The 18,458-nt window shown below is 40.2% G+C and overlaps 1 protein-coding gene across 1 annotated transcript in view; it reads right to left on the bottom strand.

Annotated features, from left to right (window-relative positions):
- Nucleotides 1–18,458, bottom strand: part of PHF20 (PHD finger protein 20) — a 134,548-nt gene that overhangs the window by 62,510 nt on the left and 53,580 nt on the right. The window contains exons 6-10 of the mRNA XM_065891881.1: nucleotides 16,646–16,725; nucleotides 12,441–12,828; nucleotides 7,826–7,939; nucleotides 6,728–6,916; nucleotides 5,628–5,807 (exon numbers count right to left, since the gene is read on the bottom strand). Coding sequence (XP_065747953.1) covers nucleotides 5,628–5,807; nucleotides 6,728–6,916; nucleotides 7,826–7,939; nucleotides 12,441–12,828; nucleotides 16,646–16,725 — 951 coding nt within the window. The remainder of the gene's footprint in view (nucleotides 1–5,627; nucleotides 5,808–6,727; nucleotides 6,917–7,825; nucleotides 7,940–12,440; nucleotides 12,829–16,645; nucleotides 16,726–18,458) is intronic.

Here is an 18,458-nt window from a genome sequence, read left to right as displayed (position 1 = left end):
TAACTTTTTTCTGGCTAAATTCTCCAATAAGGCCACGTCTTCCCCCCATTAAATCTGCCTTAGTTCAGAATATAGCTGAGTCCACAAGAGGGCTATCCTACAAGTCCTTCAGCCTTCATGGGTATTTAGGAAACACGAGAATTTACCTATACTAATTCCCTTCTACCCTATTCTACCTCTTTCAATTAATGATAAGTCAAACTTTACAAAATAAACAAATTTTTAAAGATGAATGTTAATCAAACCTTGGAACATGAGCCATGGGTAGAAGACATATTTTGATCTCATCAAGATCTTTAAAGGGTGGCTTATATTATAATTAAAATGATTTTAATATGGAGTTTATAATATGGGAAAATGCATATGTAATAATACTGATTATACACATACTATGATCATAACTATATTTTTCAAATACTGAGGAAAAAAGAAAGTAGATTTAAATTTTTTAATTTCAGTATTATGAAATACAATAAATAAAAGTGACACCAATGTATGGGACTTCCCTGGTGGCGCAGTGGTTAAGAATCCACCTGCCAATACAGGGGACAGGTGTTCGAGCCCTGGTCCGGGAAGATCCCACATGCCGCGGAGCAACTAAGCCCGTGTGCCACAACTACTGAGCCTGCGTGCCACAACTACTGAGCCCGCATGCCACAACTACTGAGCCCATGTGCCACAACTACTGAGGCCTGCTTGCCTAGAGCCCAGCTCCACAACAAGAGAAGCCACCACAATGAGAAGCCTGTGCACCAAAATGAAGAAGAGTAGCCCCCACTCGCCACAACTAGAGAAAGCCCACGTGCAGCAACAGAGACCCAACATAGCCAAAAATAAATAAATTAACTAATAATAATAATATACAAAGGACACTTGGCAAATCAATAACAAAAACAAATAATCCTAGGGGAAGTGGGCAAAGAATATGAAAAGACAATTCACAAAAATAAATAAATAAAAATATTCAATAAACATATGAAGGGGCTTCCCTGGTGGCACAGTGGTTGAGAGTCTGCCTGCCGGTTCGTGCCCCAGTCTGGGAAGATCCCACATGCCGCGGAGCGGCTGGGCCCATGAGCCATGGCCACTGAGCCTGCGCATCCGGAGCCTGTGCTCCGCAACGGGAGAGGCCACAACAGTGAGAGGCCCGCGTACAGCAAAAAAGAAAAAATGAAAAACTGCTAAACCTCATTTTAAAAAGTACAACTTAAAAAGTAAAACCAGGCTTCCCTGGTGGCACAGTGGTTGAGAGTCCGCCTGCCGATGCAGGGGACATGGGTTCGTGCCCCGGTCTGGGAAGATTCCACATGCCGCAGAGCAGCTAGGCCCGTGAGCCATGGCTGCTGAGCCTGCGAGTCCGGAGCCTGTGCTCCGCAATGGTAGAGGCCACAACAGTGAGAGGCCTGCGTACCGCAAAAAAAAAAAAAAAAAAAAGTAAAACCTTGCTTCTAATGTTAACATAAATTAAAGAAAATTCAAATAATGAATAGTATCCATAGATAGCAAGAATGTAGGGAAAACATACTCTCCCATACTCTTGGTCATTATATAAAGTGGAATGGTCATTTTGAAGGTGATCTGTTGATGCAATTTAAAACTTGCATTCCGTTGAATCCAGCAATCACACTTACAAAATGCATCCTATAGGTCTATTCATCAAGCAGTCAAAAATAAACGTTCAAGGATTACCACTAGATTATTGTTTGAAATACTTTCTTATTACTCAGAAATAATCTAAATATCCATCAAAAGGGATCATTTATCACAAACATAACATTACCAAAACTAAGAGTTTGTATTACCAGTAACATCCAAATAGCTATTAATGCAACAAGCAATCACTACTTCAGAGAAAAAAATCCCTCTGTGTAGCCACGGATATGTACAACTTCCTAAACTGTGTGTCTATTATCATAAGGTAGAGTTTTCTCTTTCAGTAATGGTAGAAGACCTCATATGGAAACACACCTTTTGCTTACAACCATTATAAACTCTGGGGAAAAATTATTAAAAAAACAAATATCTAAAGGCACTGAAGAGCAACAAAGAGAGGCAGAAAGAGGAGTCGGATATTTTGGAATAAGAGAAGGGCACTAGGTGAGTTTCCCATTTTTCGAGGCTTTTCACCTAAAGGCAGGCTCCAGTAAGTAGCACTGTGTAGCTAAAACCCTTTAGTCTTACTGGCTAAAGAAACAGAAGACAAAGTTCAGTGCAACTACAACAGCTAGAAAGTGAGGGGTAAATTCCTAGAAAGAAGAGAGCCACAAAAGGGTGGCCTCACTTAATGCATTTAAATTCTGTGTAAATCTATGGCTGATCTCTGAACGTATAGAGTTTCAAGAAGACCAGCTAAGGCTCGAAGACTGAACGGAGGTTTCAGACACTGCCCTTGCAGAGGAAAAGAACTTGGAGTTTGAGTTCAGCCAAATGAATTGCCCTCTAAAACAAAGAAATCATTATTCTTCAGAGGAACATAACATAATCCAAACTACAACTTACCATTCACAATGCACAGCATATAGTCCAAAACATTAGACATAAAAAGAAAAGGGAAAGTGTCACCTATAGAGAAAAGTCAATCAATGGGGATTAACGTCAGGATAATCTAGATGGTGGCAGACAGCACCAATCAAAACTATGCTCATAGGCTTCCCTGGTGGCGCAGTGGTTAAGAATCCGCCTGTCAATGTAGGGGCACAGGTTCGAGCCCTGGTCCAGGAAGACCCCACATGCCGCAGAGCAACTAAGCCCATGCGCCACAACCTCTGAGGCCTGCACTCTAGAGCCCACGAGCCACAACTACTGAAGCCCACGTGCCTAGAGCCCGTGCTCTGCAACAAGAGAAGCCACCGGAGTGAGAAGCCCGCACACCACAACGAAGAGTAGATCCCACTTGCCACAACTAGAGCTAGCCCACGTGCAGCAATGAAGACCCAATGTAGCCAAAAATAAATTTTAAAAATAAATTAATTAAAATAAAATAATAAACTACGCTCATAATGAATAAACAGACTGAAAATCTCAGCAGAGAATTTAGGGAGATAAAAGGGACATTGTGTAGAACTAAAAAGTACTAGAAATAAAAAATTCACTGGATGGGCTTAAAAGCATATTGGAGTTGAGAGAAGAATTTGAAAACAGATCAAAAAGTTTTCAGTCTGAGGGCTTCCCTGGTGGCGCAGTGGTTGAGAGTCCGCCTGCCGACGCAGGGGACATGGGTTCGTGCCCCGGTCCGGGAAGATCCCACATGCCGCGGAGCGGTAAGGCCCATGGGCCAAGGCCGCCGAGCCGCTGAGCCTGCGCGTCCGGAGCCTGTGCTCCACAACGGGAGAGGCCACAGCAGTGAGAGGCCCACATACCACAAAAAAAAAAAAAAAAAAGTTTTCCATCTGAAAATGAGGGGGGAAAACTAAATGAAAACAAAAAAGACAACAGAGTCCCAGTGACCTGTGGGACAGTATCTAAAGGTCTAACATAAATCTGATGAAATAAATCAATTTTCATATTCAAGCTCAGTGAATCTTGAGCAGGTTAAATACAAAACTAAAACAAATTTAAATACATCATAGTTAAACTGCTAAAAACCAAAGATAAAGAAGAAAATCTTGAAAGCAGCCAGAAAGAAAACACATTACAACCGGGGAAACAACAATATGAATGATTACTAACTTCCTTTCAGAAACAATAGAGGACCGTGAACAATATCTTTAAAGTACTTAAAGGAAAAAACTGTAAACCCACAATTCTATATCCAGTGAAAATATCCTTTAAGAATGAAAATTAAATGAAGTTACGTTCAAATAAACAAAAACCAAAAGAATGTCACCAGGAAACCTGCACTACAGAAAAAAAAAAAGAGGAAGAAGAAGAAATGAAGAACACGATATGGTAGATACGTGTGTAAAGCACTATCTCTTTTGTATTATTCTTTAAAATACATAATTGCTTAGAGCAAAAATTATAATACTAAATTGTGGACTTTACAGCACATATAGATACAATTCATGTCTTAACTAGAGCATAAAAAGGGGGTGTTAATGGATTATACAACATTTTACATAAGGTGGTTCAATATTAACTCTAAACCATGAAAAGGATATATATATATATCATTATGTCTAGAGTAACCTCTAAAACAAATGCTAACAAGTAGAGCTAAAAGCTAATAGATGAATTAAAATTCGATTTTAAAAAATTCAATTGACCTGAAAAAACAAGAAAGAAGTAAAAGAACAAAACACAGGATAAACAAAACAAAAAGCGAGATGGTAGACCTAAAAGCAACCATATCAATAATTTCATTTAATGTGACTAAACATTGCAGTTAAAATCCAAACCCAACTATCTATCTATAAAAGACACACTTTGAACTTAAAGACATAGTTATATTGAAAGAAAAGTGATAGATATACCATGCATACAAAAAACAAAAGAAAGCTGGAGTACCTTTTTTGAAAGCTGGAGTAATATCAGACAAAGTACACTTCAAGTAAAAGACAATCACCAAAGCCAGAGTTATACTTCACATTACAAAGGGGACAGTTCAGGAGTTCCCTGGTGGCCTAGTGGTTAGGATTCCAGACTTTCACTGCCACAGCCCAGGTTCAATCCCTGGTCGGGAACATCCCGCATGCTGTGCGGCACAGCCAAAAACAAACAAAAACAAAAAAGATTGAAATCCTGCGGAGTATGTTCTTTGACTATAATGGAATTACATTATAAATCGTAACAATAAGGTATCTATAAAATACTTCCCTGGTGGCACAGTGGTTAAGAATCCGCCTGCCAATGCAGGGCACACAGGTTTGAGCCCTGGTCCGGGAAGATCCCACATGCCGTGGAACCACTAAGCCCATGCACCACAACTATGGAGCCTGAGTTCTAGACCACGCAAGCCATAGCTACTGAAGCCCACGCGCCTAGAGCCCATGCTCCGCAACAAGAGAAGCCACTGCAATGAGAAACCTGCGCACAGCAACAAAGAGTAGCCCCCGCTCGCCGAAACTTGAGGAAGCCTGTGCGCAGCAACAAAGACACGATGCAACCAAAAATTAATCAATTTAAAAAAACAAACAAACCAATACTTGGAAATGAAACAACACACTTCTAAGTAACCCACAGTCAACGAATAAATCATAAATATTTTGAATTGAATGAAAATGAAAATACAACATACCAAAATTCGTAGGATGTAGCTGAAGCAGTGCTTAGTGGGAAATTTTATAACTTTAAATACTCATATTGGAAAAGAAGAAAAATCTAAAATTAATGACCTATGTTTCTAGAAACATTTAAAGGAAGAAAACAATAAAGATCAAAACAGAAATCAATGACATTAAAAAAAAAACAAATAGAGAAAACTAAAGTAAAATGTTGGTTCTTTGAAGTTATCAACAAAAATTGATAAATCCCTAGCTATACTAATCAAGAAAAGAGAGGAAACCCAAATTGGCAATATCAGAAATGACAAGTATATAGCATTTTTTAAATGTATATAGCATTAAAATAAGAAAATATTATTAATAAAAGGTAAAAAAAATCATTAGGAAAATCCATTTTTTTTTAGTTCACAATCAAAGGAGAAGCAAAAGTATAAGAAGAGAATTATGTTAACTCTAAATATGAACCTGCCACCGTAGAAATCTCTTGTAACTCAGAAAGCGGGGAAGCCGGTTCTGTTTTCATAGTGTTTTCGCCCATTGACTTGCAGTTCAACTCCAAGCCTGCAGGCCCCAATCCATCCCCAATGGAGTGGCAAGTTAGTGCAGATGAGACCTGGCCAGCTTCCAAAGGAGATTTCAACTGACCTAGAAGAAAAAGAGAAAGATTGGGGAACATATACATGTACATAATCTGAGAACCAAAAGTCCCACAAAAGACTGATAAAGGGGCTTCCCTGGTGGCACAGTGGTTAAGAATCCACCTGCCAATGCAGGGGACACGGGTTCGAGCCCTGGTCCGGGAAGATCCTACATGCCATGGAACCACTAAGCCCATGGGCCACAACTACTGAGCCTGCACTCTACAGCCCATGAGCCACAACTACTGAGCCTGCACTCTTAGAGCACGTAAGCCACAACTACTGAAGCCCATGCTCCTAGAGCCTGTGCTCTGCAATGAGAAGCCACCGCAATGAGAAGCCTGCGCACTGCAATGAAGAGTAGCCCCCACTCGCCACAACTAGAGAAAGCCCACAGGCAGCAACAAAAACCCAATGCAGCCAAAAATAAATAAATTAATCAATAATTTAAAACAAAAAAAAAACTGATAAAGCCAGGGTCTTTTTAGAGGAAACCATTCATTTCATGGTATACAAGAATACATTCACAGGTTCTAGCACACATAGCCAGGGCTGTGAGCATATCAAAGATGAAGGCTAATAAGAAGCTAAAGTGAAGGGAGGATCTGCTGGAAATATTAACAAAAAGGCAGAGGGACTGGAGTGAGATGGCATCAGAAAGACAGAGACAGGAACAGGGCTCTTCAAGCACTGCACCTCCAACCCAACATTCAGACGTATATAAGCAAAACCAATCACAAATGCAAACAAAAGTTTGTCTATTAAATCTTCAGTGAAGAATATAAGAAACACTGCAGCCAATTCAATAACTTGATTTCAAGACCATCTAAAACTTGTATAAGGCAGTACACAATGACTGATTTAGACTGGTTCTCATTAGACAGGGAGCATGTTGGCAAGACCATCCCAGAACAGACTCTGACTCACCTTCTTCAGGCTCCTTGGTACCAGATGATGTGTTTTGCAAAGGATCAGTAGTAACTGTATCAACCAAATCTGATACAACCAAGTCAGGATCTAGGATCTCGTGGGTCCCATTAGTGGACAGCCTGGAGGACCGTCTCCTTGATAAGTCTTTGTCAGTGTTTTCCGAGTAGTTTTTTGACTTTTCCTGGGCTATAAACCATTAAGAGAGTTGTAGTCAAGAGACCTGGAAATAATTCTGCTACTACAGATTTCTGGACTGGCTGCCTCTATAAGGGCTTCAACCAGAGACTTCTAGAATATTAGATCAATGATGAAAGGAAATACCCTATCCTGGTTTATAGTTTTAAGTACAGGTACAGTCCTTCTGCCAGGACATAATTTTCCTAATTTAAGGATTCATGATCTGAAAATATGTGCCAAGGTCATGTCTCAATCTTGACAACTTTTATTTTGGGGCTTTCCAACATAGAAGTCTACATACTAACTTCCCAAGTCAGTAAGGTTTACAGAGCCTTAGCGCCATCACAAATCCTTTCTGGAGCCAACAGGGTACTTTAAAAAAAATCAATAAATAGTATTTTTTTTATGGAAGTGTAGTTGGTTTACAATGTTGTGATAGTTTCAGGTGTACAGCAAAGTGACAGTTTCAGGTATGTACATATATATGTACATATGTATGTGTGTACATATATATATATGTTCTTTTTCAGATTCTTTTCCACTATAGGTTATTATAAGATATTGAATATAGTTCCCTGTACTATACAGTAAAATCAGTAAATAGTATTTTTAAAGTTTCACTCAGCATATGAAATCCATCCCTTCCTAAGCCATTAAATTTCCAGTGGAAATCGTATCAGATGGAATTTATGGGTATAGAGACAACACCACTAACCCCAACATTAACACAGCTTGTGCTCTGAGATTTATTTTTCCTCTAGCAGAACTCCTCTGATCCAACCACATCCCACTCACACTAGCCCCTGTGATCAAGGACAAGCATCAGTGCCTATAAGGAATAGGGGACAAGATGGACACAGGGGAATTAACCCAATGGATGTCAAGTTCTAGCCACACATACACAAACTGAAGACTCACATGAGTTTTTGTCAAGCCGAGGACGTTTTAATGGGACGTCACTTCCTTTTGATATCTTCCGTCTTCTCAATTCCAATGTTATTGGTTGCAAAGTTTGAGAGTTTGAGTCCACAGCTACAATGTACATAAAACCACACAAAAATAGGTATGTAGTTTCTTAGTGACCAATCCTCATATTACATGTAAATAAAACATATATATAAATATCCACACACATCCTTGCATGATAAATAGGCCCTCAAAGGGAATTCTTACATAAGCCAAAAGGGAAAAAAAGTGAAATGGGTGAGAAATTACTTCCTTTTAGGAGATGCAGACACCCTGCAGACTGACCTCCTGAATCTTTTTGGTTTCTCCTATGACCCAGCTCTATTCATATATTTATCTCCTGAAACCCTCTCTTTAAATACCGCAACGTGACTGCTTTAAAATATGAGGGTACAAAGGCAACAGAAAAGTCATTTTTATCACAATCAAATCTTCTTATCAAAATTTGGTTTATACAATACTCAGGAAATCCACCAGGCAGGCTAATTCTTAAAATGTGTACCCTGGGACTATGGCTTGATTATTATTTTCAACCTCTACTTGCTAAATTGGTTAGCTTGGCATTGGTCCTAATTTTAAAGGACCAAAAAGAATATCAACATTTACAACCTCTTAAAAACAATTCCAGAAAATTCTCAGGAGACTATGCTATTTGATAGTCAGTGCCAGGCAAGGCTGCTTAACACTGGAAAATCCAGCCCTGACATAATTTAGCAGTGCAGAAGCTAAGCCCTTAGATAGTACTCACTCTTTTTTTTTTTTTTTAAGTTTATTTATTTATTTTTGGCTGCGTTGGGTCTTCGTTGCTACGCACGGGCTTTCTCTAGTTACAGCCAGCGGGGGCTACTCTTCATTGCAGTGTGTAGGCTTCTCATTACAGTGGCTTCTCTTGTTGCGGAGCAGGGGCTCAAGGTGCGGGGGCTTCAGTAGTTGTGGCGCATGGGCTCAGTAGTTGTGGCTCACGGGCTATAGAGCACAGGCTCAGTAGTTGTGGTGCACGGGCTTAGTTGCTCCACGGCATGTAGGATCTTCCCAGGCCAGGGATCGAACCCACGTCCCCTGCATTGGCAGGCTGATTCTTAACCACTGCACCACCAGGGAAGTCCCTCACTCTGTATTTTTAAACCTAACACTTAAGAAGTTCTCCCCCATGAGGAAAGGTGAGAATCCAAAAGGCAGGCAAAAGAAAAAAAGAAAAGAAAAGAAATAAGTGGGGGACTTCCCTGGTGGCACAGTGGTTAAGACTCCGCCTGCCAATGCAGGGGACACGGGTTCGAGCCCTGGTCCAGGAAGATCCCACATGCTGCAGAGCAACTAAGCCCGTGAGCCACAACTACTGAGCCTGTGCTCTAGAGCCCGCAAGCCACAACTACTGAGCCCGTGTGCCACAACTACTGAAGTCCACACGCCTAGAGCCCGTGCTCTGCAACAAGAAGCCACCACAATGAGAAGCCCACACACAGCAGTGAAGAGTAGCCACTGCTCGTTGCAACTAGAGGAAGCCTGTGCGCAGCAACGAAGACCCAATGCAGCCAAAAATAAATAAATTAATTAATTTTAAAAAAAAGAAAAGAAAAGAAATTGGGAAGCTTGAGGCAAAGGTAGGGCTGGGGGTCTGATGAGGGTTGAAATGAGAGAAAGAAGCAGCCAGGAGAAAGAAGAGGGAGGAAGGGAAGGAAATGGGAGGGGGATGGGGAAGGGAGAGAAAAGACTCATCTAAGACCAGCAGCTTCAGATCTGCCATGTCAAATGGCCAAAGGAGACAGGGCTGAGCTCTGAGGACGCAAACCTGATGGGAGTGCTGAACTCTTTGGCTCTTCCTGTGTTCAATCTTCTCAATGTGCCAACATTATTTTGTTCCAAGGGTGGGAACTTGGAGATCACACACATTCCAAATTAAACACAAACAACCTTCCCCAAACAGCTCAGATCCTGTTCCAATAAGGTCTGTACAATCTAGAGAGCTCAAGACTCCACTGTGTCAATGAACTTATTCCAAGCAATTTTTAAAGGGGATTTGAACCTTTATATTAGATACTGGCAAACCTTCTTCATTTTGATACCACATACAAACTGGGGCTGACCATACAGAACTTCAGTGTTTCCCAAACTCTTATTACAGTAAGAATTATCTGGGAAGGTTGTTAACAATTAGCATTCCCAGATCCTGCTTCAGAAAATTCTGACTGGGGAGGAATGCCTCAGGCAAGTGTTAACAGTAAGCTTGGAAAACTCCAGTTCTCTATTAAATTGATCCTATCTGGTGTGAAATCCTACACTTAATAAAAAGGCCTGCCTATTATATCCCACATCTTAACATGGTACACTGCCCAGAGGTTTAAAACCTCCACGACTTTCTCAATTAGGGTTCCTCATTTGAAAACAGAACACAAAGGTTATTTTCTCAATTCTCCCAAGAGTGGTTTATCATTCTACTAACATTCTCAATTTGCAGAAGTCAATTCATTAGAGGTCACAGATGCCTTGGGCATTAGAGCTTAATTCTCTCTTGGAACCCTACTGAGAAAGCCAATGAGGCCAGTGCTGTCCAATAGGAATACGAGGGCCATAAATGGAAGCCACATAGGTAATTTTCAATTTTTAGTTGAAAAAAGTGAAATTAATTTTAAGAATATATTTTATTTAACCCAATACATCCAAAACATCATTCCAACATGTAGTCAATAATTTTAAATTATTGAGATATTTTACATTCCTGGGTGTTTCTTTCTTTCTTTCTTTTTTTTTTTTTGTACTATTTGAAAACCAGTGTGGTTTTTTGTTTTGTTTTGGCCACGCTGCATGGCTAGCAGGATCTTAATTCCCCGACCAGGCATTGAACCCGGGCCCTCTCTCGGTGCTAAAAAGCACAGAGTCCTAACCACTGGACCACCAGGGAATTCCCTCCCTTGTGTATTTTACAAGTTACAGCCCATCTCAATTCAGAGTAGCCACATTTCAAGTGCTCAGTAACCACAGGTGGCTAGCAGCTACCATATCGGACAGCACAGGTCTAGGGCCTAGTTAGGCGTAGGGACAACTCCAGCATGCTCAGATCTTGAGAGTGAAACCCACTTATAACCACTGAAGGGGGAAGTGCCTTATTTCATCTAGGAAGAAATCAATCTATTGTCTTATTTCATACCTTAAAATTAGAAGATGTAAGAAGGCTGTCTACTGGGAACAAGTACTAATACATTTATTTGAAGTAAATAAAGGTAGAGCTTCTGCCACAGAAATTAAGTCTGGTGTAGCTGTCTGGATTGATAGATAGGACTGGCTTTGCATTCTGCATCATAAGGGAACAACAAATGAGCTAACTGTAGTTCCACAGTTTTGATGAAAATATATTTTGTCATATTTTATATTTTAAATTTACCTTTGGCAGCTATTCAAAATTGTAAGAAAAAAACAGGTATCACTTTTTTTTTTTTTTGGCCTCGCCACATGTCGTGTGGGATCTTAGTTCCCCGACCGGGGATCGGACCAGAGGCCCCCACAGTGGAAGCGTGGAGTCTTAACTGCTGAACTGCCAGGCAAGTCCCCAGGTATCACTTTAAAACTAGGGGATTCGGGCTTCCCTGGTGGCGCAGTGGTTGAGAGTCCGCCTGCCAATGCAGGGGACACGGGTTCGTGCCCCAGTCCGGGAGGATCCCACATGCTGTGAAGCGGCTGGGCCCGTGAGCCATGGCCACTGAGCCTGCGTGTCCGGAGCCTGTGCCCCGCAAAGGGAGAGGCCACAACGGTGAGAGGCCCGCGTACCGCAAAAAAAAAAAAAGAAATTAGGGGATTCACAGTTTTTCAATATTTATGTAAAGAACATGTAAACAAGAATGTCTGAAGGCCACTGCCAGATAATTACAGGCAGTGTTCAATCTAGAGATCCTGAGGGTTCTTCATGCCACTCAATCTAGAGAAGGAATGTTTGCCTTAGGAAAAAATTCAGGGTTTGTTTCTTTCTTGGCTATTCCAGAAGAATTCCATATTTCAACTTTTTAAAATAATTGTGTATTCTTCCCTAAATCCTCTAACCTTGACTCTACCAATTAGCCATCTCAGCTTTTTATTTGGACAGGGAAAATTTCCGATCCATAATCACTCTCCAGAGATCTCAATTTCAAATGTACCCATACATTCCTAGGTCCAGTGTTCTTTCTTGTCGCCTCCTCCAGATGCCCACACCTATTTACTTCTCCTTTCCCATTTCATGTCACTCATGAAAACACTATTTCCTGATTCTACGTTCTAGTAAGCTTACTTAAAGTGAAATCATTTGAATTGGCAAAGGCAAAAGGCCTTAGCTTATTAGGCTTTATCATATAAGCTGAAGGATCTAGTGAAGAGTTATCTGTCACCCCAGAAGCCCAGTCAAGGACATGTTTCTGAAACTTATGTTCACCTGGATATATGTCTCCCATAAAATTCAGCTCTATGGGCATGACTTGTTTTTAGATGACAGGATGACTCAAAGTCGGTCACAAAAACAAAGGCTTGAAGTACAGAAGTTATAAAGAACCACAAAGGACCACAGAAGAACACTCTGGCATTGCACACTTGGGAAACTCACCAGTAGGAGCTATGGAAGGGGGTCTGCCTCGCTTTCTTTTTGGCTCCCTCAAGTTTTCTTGTGGACTCTTCACAATGTCATTTTCAGGTTTCTTATCCACTTGAGCATCTCCAGAATACTCTCTGTCATTTTCTGAAATGTTCTCCTTATCTTCTTTCTCGTTCTTGGGAAGGCTCTTCTCTGACACCTTCCCCTTTTCAGAGCAGATTAACTTTCCTTCTTTATCAGGCTGTTTGGGTCTCTTTTCTGTCTTTAAGGCTTTGTCCTCTTTGTCTTTCTTCACATTGGCTGTGGCTTTTCTCTGCTCTTTAAACTTCTCTCGTTTATCAGGAGATGATGAAAGACTTTTGTGTTCTGTTTCTTTAGGCCTAGCATTATCCACAATATTCTAAAATGAGCAAAATAGCGATGAAACACACTTTGTGATTACTTGCAAATATAAAATCAGATGGTTTTTTGTGAACTTATGAAGACAAAGAAATTAAAAGAGGACATGTATCAGGTCATGTAATGGAAAGCACCACTGAAAATATACACCCATATTCTGAGGTTTGAAAAACAGTCCTAAGTTTAAAGAAAATAACAGCCATGTTCAATTCCTTCTGAGACAATGCTATCTCCCCTTTTGATTAGTAAGTCACTAAAAAATTATTAAAGGGACAGACAACTACCCCAGGGACCTCTTCTGGGAAGCAATGTTTTTTTTTTTTTTTTTTTTTATGCGTTACGCGGGCCTCTCACTGTTGCGGCCTCTCCCGTTGCGGAGGACAGGCTCCGGACGCGCAGGCCCAGCGGCCATGGCTCACGGGCCCAGCCGCTCCGCGGCACGTGGGATCCTCCCAGACCGGGGCACGAACCCGCGTCCCCTGCATCGGCAGGCGGACTCCCAACCACTGCGCCACCAGGGAAGCCCGGAAGCAATGTTTTTGACAGAGATGCCTTCATGCCCCGTCCATCTCCTCCCAAGAATGACTACACTGACCCAGGGCCTTTCAGAGGCTGGCTCAGTTTGCCAGCAGATGCTGATGTCCTGTGTAGAGAAGAACCCAAACTGATAACTAGAGGCGAACCAGAAAGCTGTAAAGATTTTCCATCTCAAAAACAGGGTCTTTGCTCAGTCGAACAAGCCACCTACTGCGTTCCTGAGCTACTGAGTTTTTGTCCATTAGGAGAAAGTACTTCTTCTTGGTTACTTTCCTCCTAAATTACTTTTTCAAAATTCATCTTAAAAATCTTGTGTCCTAGTATACTGTCTCATAATAAAGCCAGCTCTGAAAGCTCCGCAGTTTCCAAAACTACAATTAAGTTTATTTGTTTAAGTATCTTTCTTCCAAGACCTCAAGAGAAGAGCAGAGACCACCACATCATGTTCATATTGGATCCCTAGCACCAAGCACACACTTGGCACACAGATTTTTGCCAGGAGCAGGAAGGACTGCCTAAATACACAGTGAGTAAAAGTTTAATTTTGTTCCAGAGGGAAAAATAATAAACAAGGAGAATCCCTGTGGTTAGAAACTAAAAGAAAAATTTTTTTTCAAGTCTCCAAAATTTTCTGAAAGCAGCCAGGTTTGAGAACAAGCACTCCTCAGTAACTGCTGGCAGAAATATAAATTGCAACCACCAGGAAGGGGGGTTGGCAATTTAGGTCAAAAGTCTTATGTTTATACTTTTGAACTAGAATGAATTCCTAGAAATGAAATCTGCTAACAAAATAATCAGACGTGTGTATCCAGATTTACAAATATCCTTAAATGACCATTAGAAAACTGGTTATACAAAGTAGGGTTACATACATATTATAAATACTACTTAGCCATTAAAAGCTATATTCCCATACAGTACTTAGGAACTTGGGAAAATGTTATTTTGTTAAAAGAGCAAGTTACAGGGCTTCCCTGGTGGCGCAGTGGTTGAGAGTCCGCCTGCTGACGCAGGGGACGCGGGTTTGTGCCCGGTCTGGGAGGATCCCACATGCCGCGGAGCGGCTGGGCCCGTGAGCCATGGCCACTGAGCTTGCGCGTCCGGAGCCTGTGCTCCGCAACGGGAGAGGCCACAACAGTGAGAGGCCCACATACCGCAAAAAAAAAAAAAAAAAAAAAAAAAAAGAGCAAGTTATAGAACAGTAACATATGACTCAAATTTGGAAAAGAAAAATATATATATACACAAGTATCTTTTTAAAATACAGAAGGCTATACATTAAAATGTTAAGAGCAATTGCATCTGGATGATAGAATTATACAATTTTTACTTTCTTTGCGCTTTTCTGTACTTTTCTAAATTTTCTACAGCAAACATATACTGTTTCTATAACTTCAGAAAAAGATAAATGTTCCTGAAATATAGATTATCAAACCACTTAGGGCAGTACAATCCGATTTAAAAAACAAAAAAACAGGGCTTCCCTGGTGGCGCAGTGGTTGAGAGTCCTCCTGCCGATGCAGGAGACACGAGTTCGTGCCCCGGTCCGGGAAGATCCCACATGCCGCGGAGCGGCTGGGTCCGTGAGCCATGGCCCCTGAGCCTGCGCATCCGGAGCCTGTGCTCCACAACCGGAGAGGCCACAACAGTGAGAGGCCCGCGTACCGCAAAAAAAAAAAAAAAAAAAAAAACACAATCTAATACTATATGAAAAAAGCTTTAAAAATTGTCTGACAGATATTTGTAAGAAATTTTGCTTTGTAAGTGGCCTAGCTGAGAAGTCATTTATCTAAACCACTATGTCCTCTTGGAAAAGAAAAACAAACAGGAGCCATGGGCCTGTGCTTGACTACCTGCCAGGTCTGAGATGACATGAGACACTCAGAGGCATCTGGGAATTGAGGACTGAAGACCCACAAATCCACACAGGGTGAGGTGCCCATCCCCAAGCTAAGGCACCATGAGTACTATCAATCAGAGGAAACAGATGAACGTTTGTTATGTGGAGCCCTAGACTTCCATTTGTGTAGATTCTAGATACAATCTGACAGTTCTGGACATGTTCTTAATACAGTCCTCTATCTATATTAACTCATTCCACAAGCTTAACATAAAAATTGCCAAATTGAAGGCCAAAATAATGTTTTAGAGTGCTGTGTAGTTCCTTAGATGCCTGAGAAGCAAATGATCAAAGAGAAAACATCTTTAGGGCTAAAGCTTTATAATTCTGTCAATTTTCTGAAGAGGAAAACCAGAAAGGCAAAAACACTTCTGAGATTATCTTTAACAATATCATGTATCATGATGCTTTGGAATTGCTAAATATATGTTCAGGAGAATTTATTAGAAGGTTCCAGGATTACCAAATACTGTCATATCAACAACCACCCAAAGAAGTAAATAACAATTAGTTACAATCAGAATCTTTCCCCTCAGCTATTTCATTAAGACATAAATATAAAAAAAAACTAAAAGGGAAAAAAAAATCATGAAGAAAGTAGGCAACACTTCCAGATGGTCAGAATCTATCTGTGTGCACCACATTTCCAGTATCAAAACTCAGGACCCGGGGCTTCCCTGGTGGCGTAGTGGTTGAGAGTCCGCCTGCCGAGGCAGGGGACACGGGTTCGTGCCCCGGTCCAGGAAGATCCCACATGCTGCGGAGCGGCTGGGCCCGTGAGCCATGGCCGCTGAGCCTGCGTGTCAGGATCCTGTGCTCCGCAACGAGAGAGGCCCGCGTACCTCAAAAATAAAAAAACTCAGGACCCGTGCTTAGACAAGTACATGGATGGTGAAAGGGACAAAAGGAAACAAAAATTTCAACCCAGGCACATCTAGCACAAGTGCTTGCCAAATCTACGCCAAATGGTGGCTCCGTAACCACCAAGCCATGGTCCAGAGCTGAAGGACAAAGTCAGATGAGGAGAAAACATCTCCATCTCTTCAACCACTCAGCAAGTTCCCTGTGAGGGGAAACAGCTCTATGGGCAGAGCACAGGAAGACAGAAGAAAGAATAACAACCAGGCGCTTTGGGAAAAAGACAGATAACAGGTAATGGTACGCAAGTACTGGCACTTCTGAAAAGAACTGGTATGAAAAGAAAAAGGTAGAGAGAGAGACAAATATTTACAATTTCTGAAAACTTGTGTGTTGCTTTCTGGTGAAATCATGTCAGATGAAGGAAAGATTTTGTCATCATAAACAAATGTAACATCTTTGAGAAACAAAAGTATAACATTAGCATTATTCATACCACAAAGCATAAGACCACATTTCTCACCTGATCTTTCGAAAAAGCTTTCACGTGAATATGTTTGACAGTCTGAACTACTCCATCATAAAATTTCACAGTGTAAGTACCTAAAATTCAAAAAGATATGATTTTAACTTGCAGTTTCATGAAAGCAACAAAACTTTTCAAAGCATAAACACAAGGGAGTCCCAACCACAATAATAAACATATGGAAATTAAAAAGTTGTTCAAGAATCACATTCAATCTTACTTATGTCCAAGATAATAATAGTACACTTGCCTTTTCCTCTTTATCTTACAAATCTTTTTACCTATACAAATCAAAATCCATCCAAAAAAAACCTCATTTCTTTGGTGCTTCACTAAATCTTAAAAACTTGCACTGACTTAGACCAAGAACAAAGAGCAGTAAAACAATTAAGAATGTAAGGAAACACCAACAATGAACTATCAGAGAAATTAAGGGAACAATCCCGTTTATTGTTGCATCCAAAGAATAAGATACCGAGGAATAAACCTACCTAAGAAGGTAAAAGACCTGTACTTGGAAAACTATAAGACACTGATGTAAGAAACTGAAGATGGAAAGATATACTGTGTTACAGTCTTGGTGGGAATGTAAACTGGTGCAGCCACTGTGGAAAAAACAGTATAGAGGTTTCTCAAAATACTAAAAATAGAATCACCACATGACCCAGCAATTCCACTCCTTGGTATGTATCTGAAAAAAAACAAAAGCACTAATCCGAAAAGATACATACACCCCAATGTTCACAGCATTATTTACAATTGTCAAGATATGGAAGCAATCTAAGTATCCATCAACAGATGGATGGATAAAAGAGGTGGTATATATATATATATATATATATATATATATATATATATATATACATATACATATACATATACAATGGAATACTACTCAACCATGAAAAAAGAATGAAATTTGCAGCAACATGGATGGACTTGGAGGGTATTATGCTAAGTGAAATAAATCAGACAAGACAAATACTATATGATTTCACGTGTGGAATCTAAAAAATACAACAAAGGAGTGAATATAACAAAAAAGAAACATTCACAGATACAGAGAACAAACTAGTGGTTACCCGTAGGGAGAAGGAAACAGAGGAGGGGCAAAATAGGGATAGGAGATTAAGAAGTACAAACTATTATGTATAAAATAAGCTACAAGGATATATTATTCAACACAGGGAATATAGCCAATATTTTATAAGAACTACAAATGGAGTGTAACCTTTAAAAACTGTGAATCACTATATTTACACCTGTAACATATAATATTGTACATCAACTATACTTCAATTAAAAAAAAATAGGATATAAGGAAAATGCAGATTTACTTATTGCTTGGTGAATTATTAATGTTTATCACTTAAACTTTATTTTCTGGGCTTAGAAGTAGTAATATCTTTTAAACTTTAAAAGAAATACGACCATCTGCTAAAGGTATTATGTTTTTAGAGGTCACATTACTCTCAAAATCCGTATGAATTAGCTGCATATTACAATATTTCAGAATAGAGACTAGGCCAAAGCACTAAATGGTGACCGCTACATTGTTAGTTTTGTTCTTTTTTTTTTTTTTTAAGTCCAACAAAAATTACTCTCTGCTAAAAAACTGAAACTGGAAATCCAAATAATCTTATCTCGCCAAATAACACATCCAACTACAAAAGTTCTCATTAGCTGTACCCAAACCAACACTTTCAACCTTTTGCATTTTAGAACCCACCCATGTCTCTCTCTCTCTCTTTTTTTTTTTTTTTTGGTTCCAGGGATCTATTAAAAAAAAAAAAAAATCACAGTTAATCTT

Source organism: Phocoena phocoena, chromosome 15 (assembly GCF_963924675.1).
Source record: "Phocoena phocoena chromosome 15, mPhoPho1.1, whole genome shotgun sequence".
Taxonomy (NCBI): domain Eukaryota; kingdom Metazoa; phylum Chordata; class Mammalia; order Artiodactyla; family Phocoenidae; genus Phocoena; species Phocoena phocoena.
Note: the sequence above shows the minus strand (reverse complement) of the source record. Positions and strands in the feature narration are given on the sequence as shown.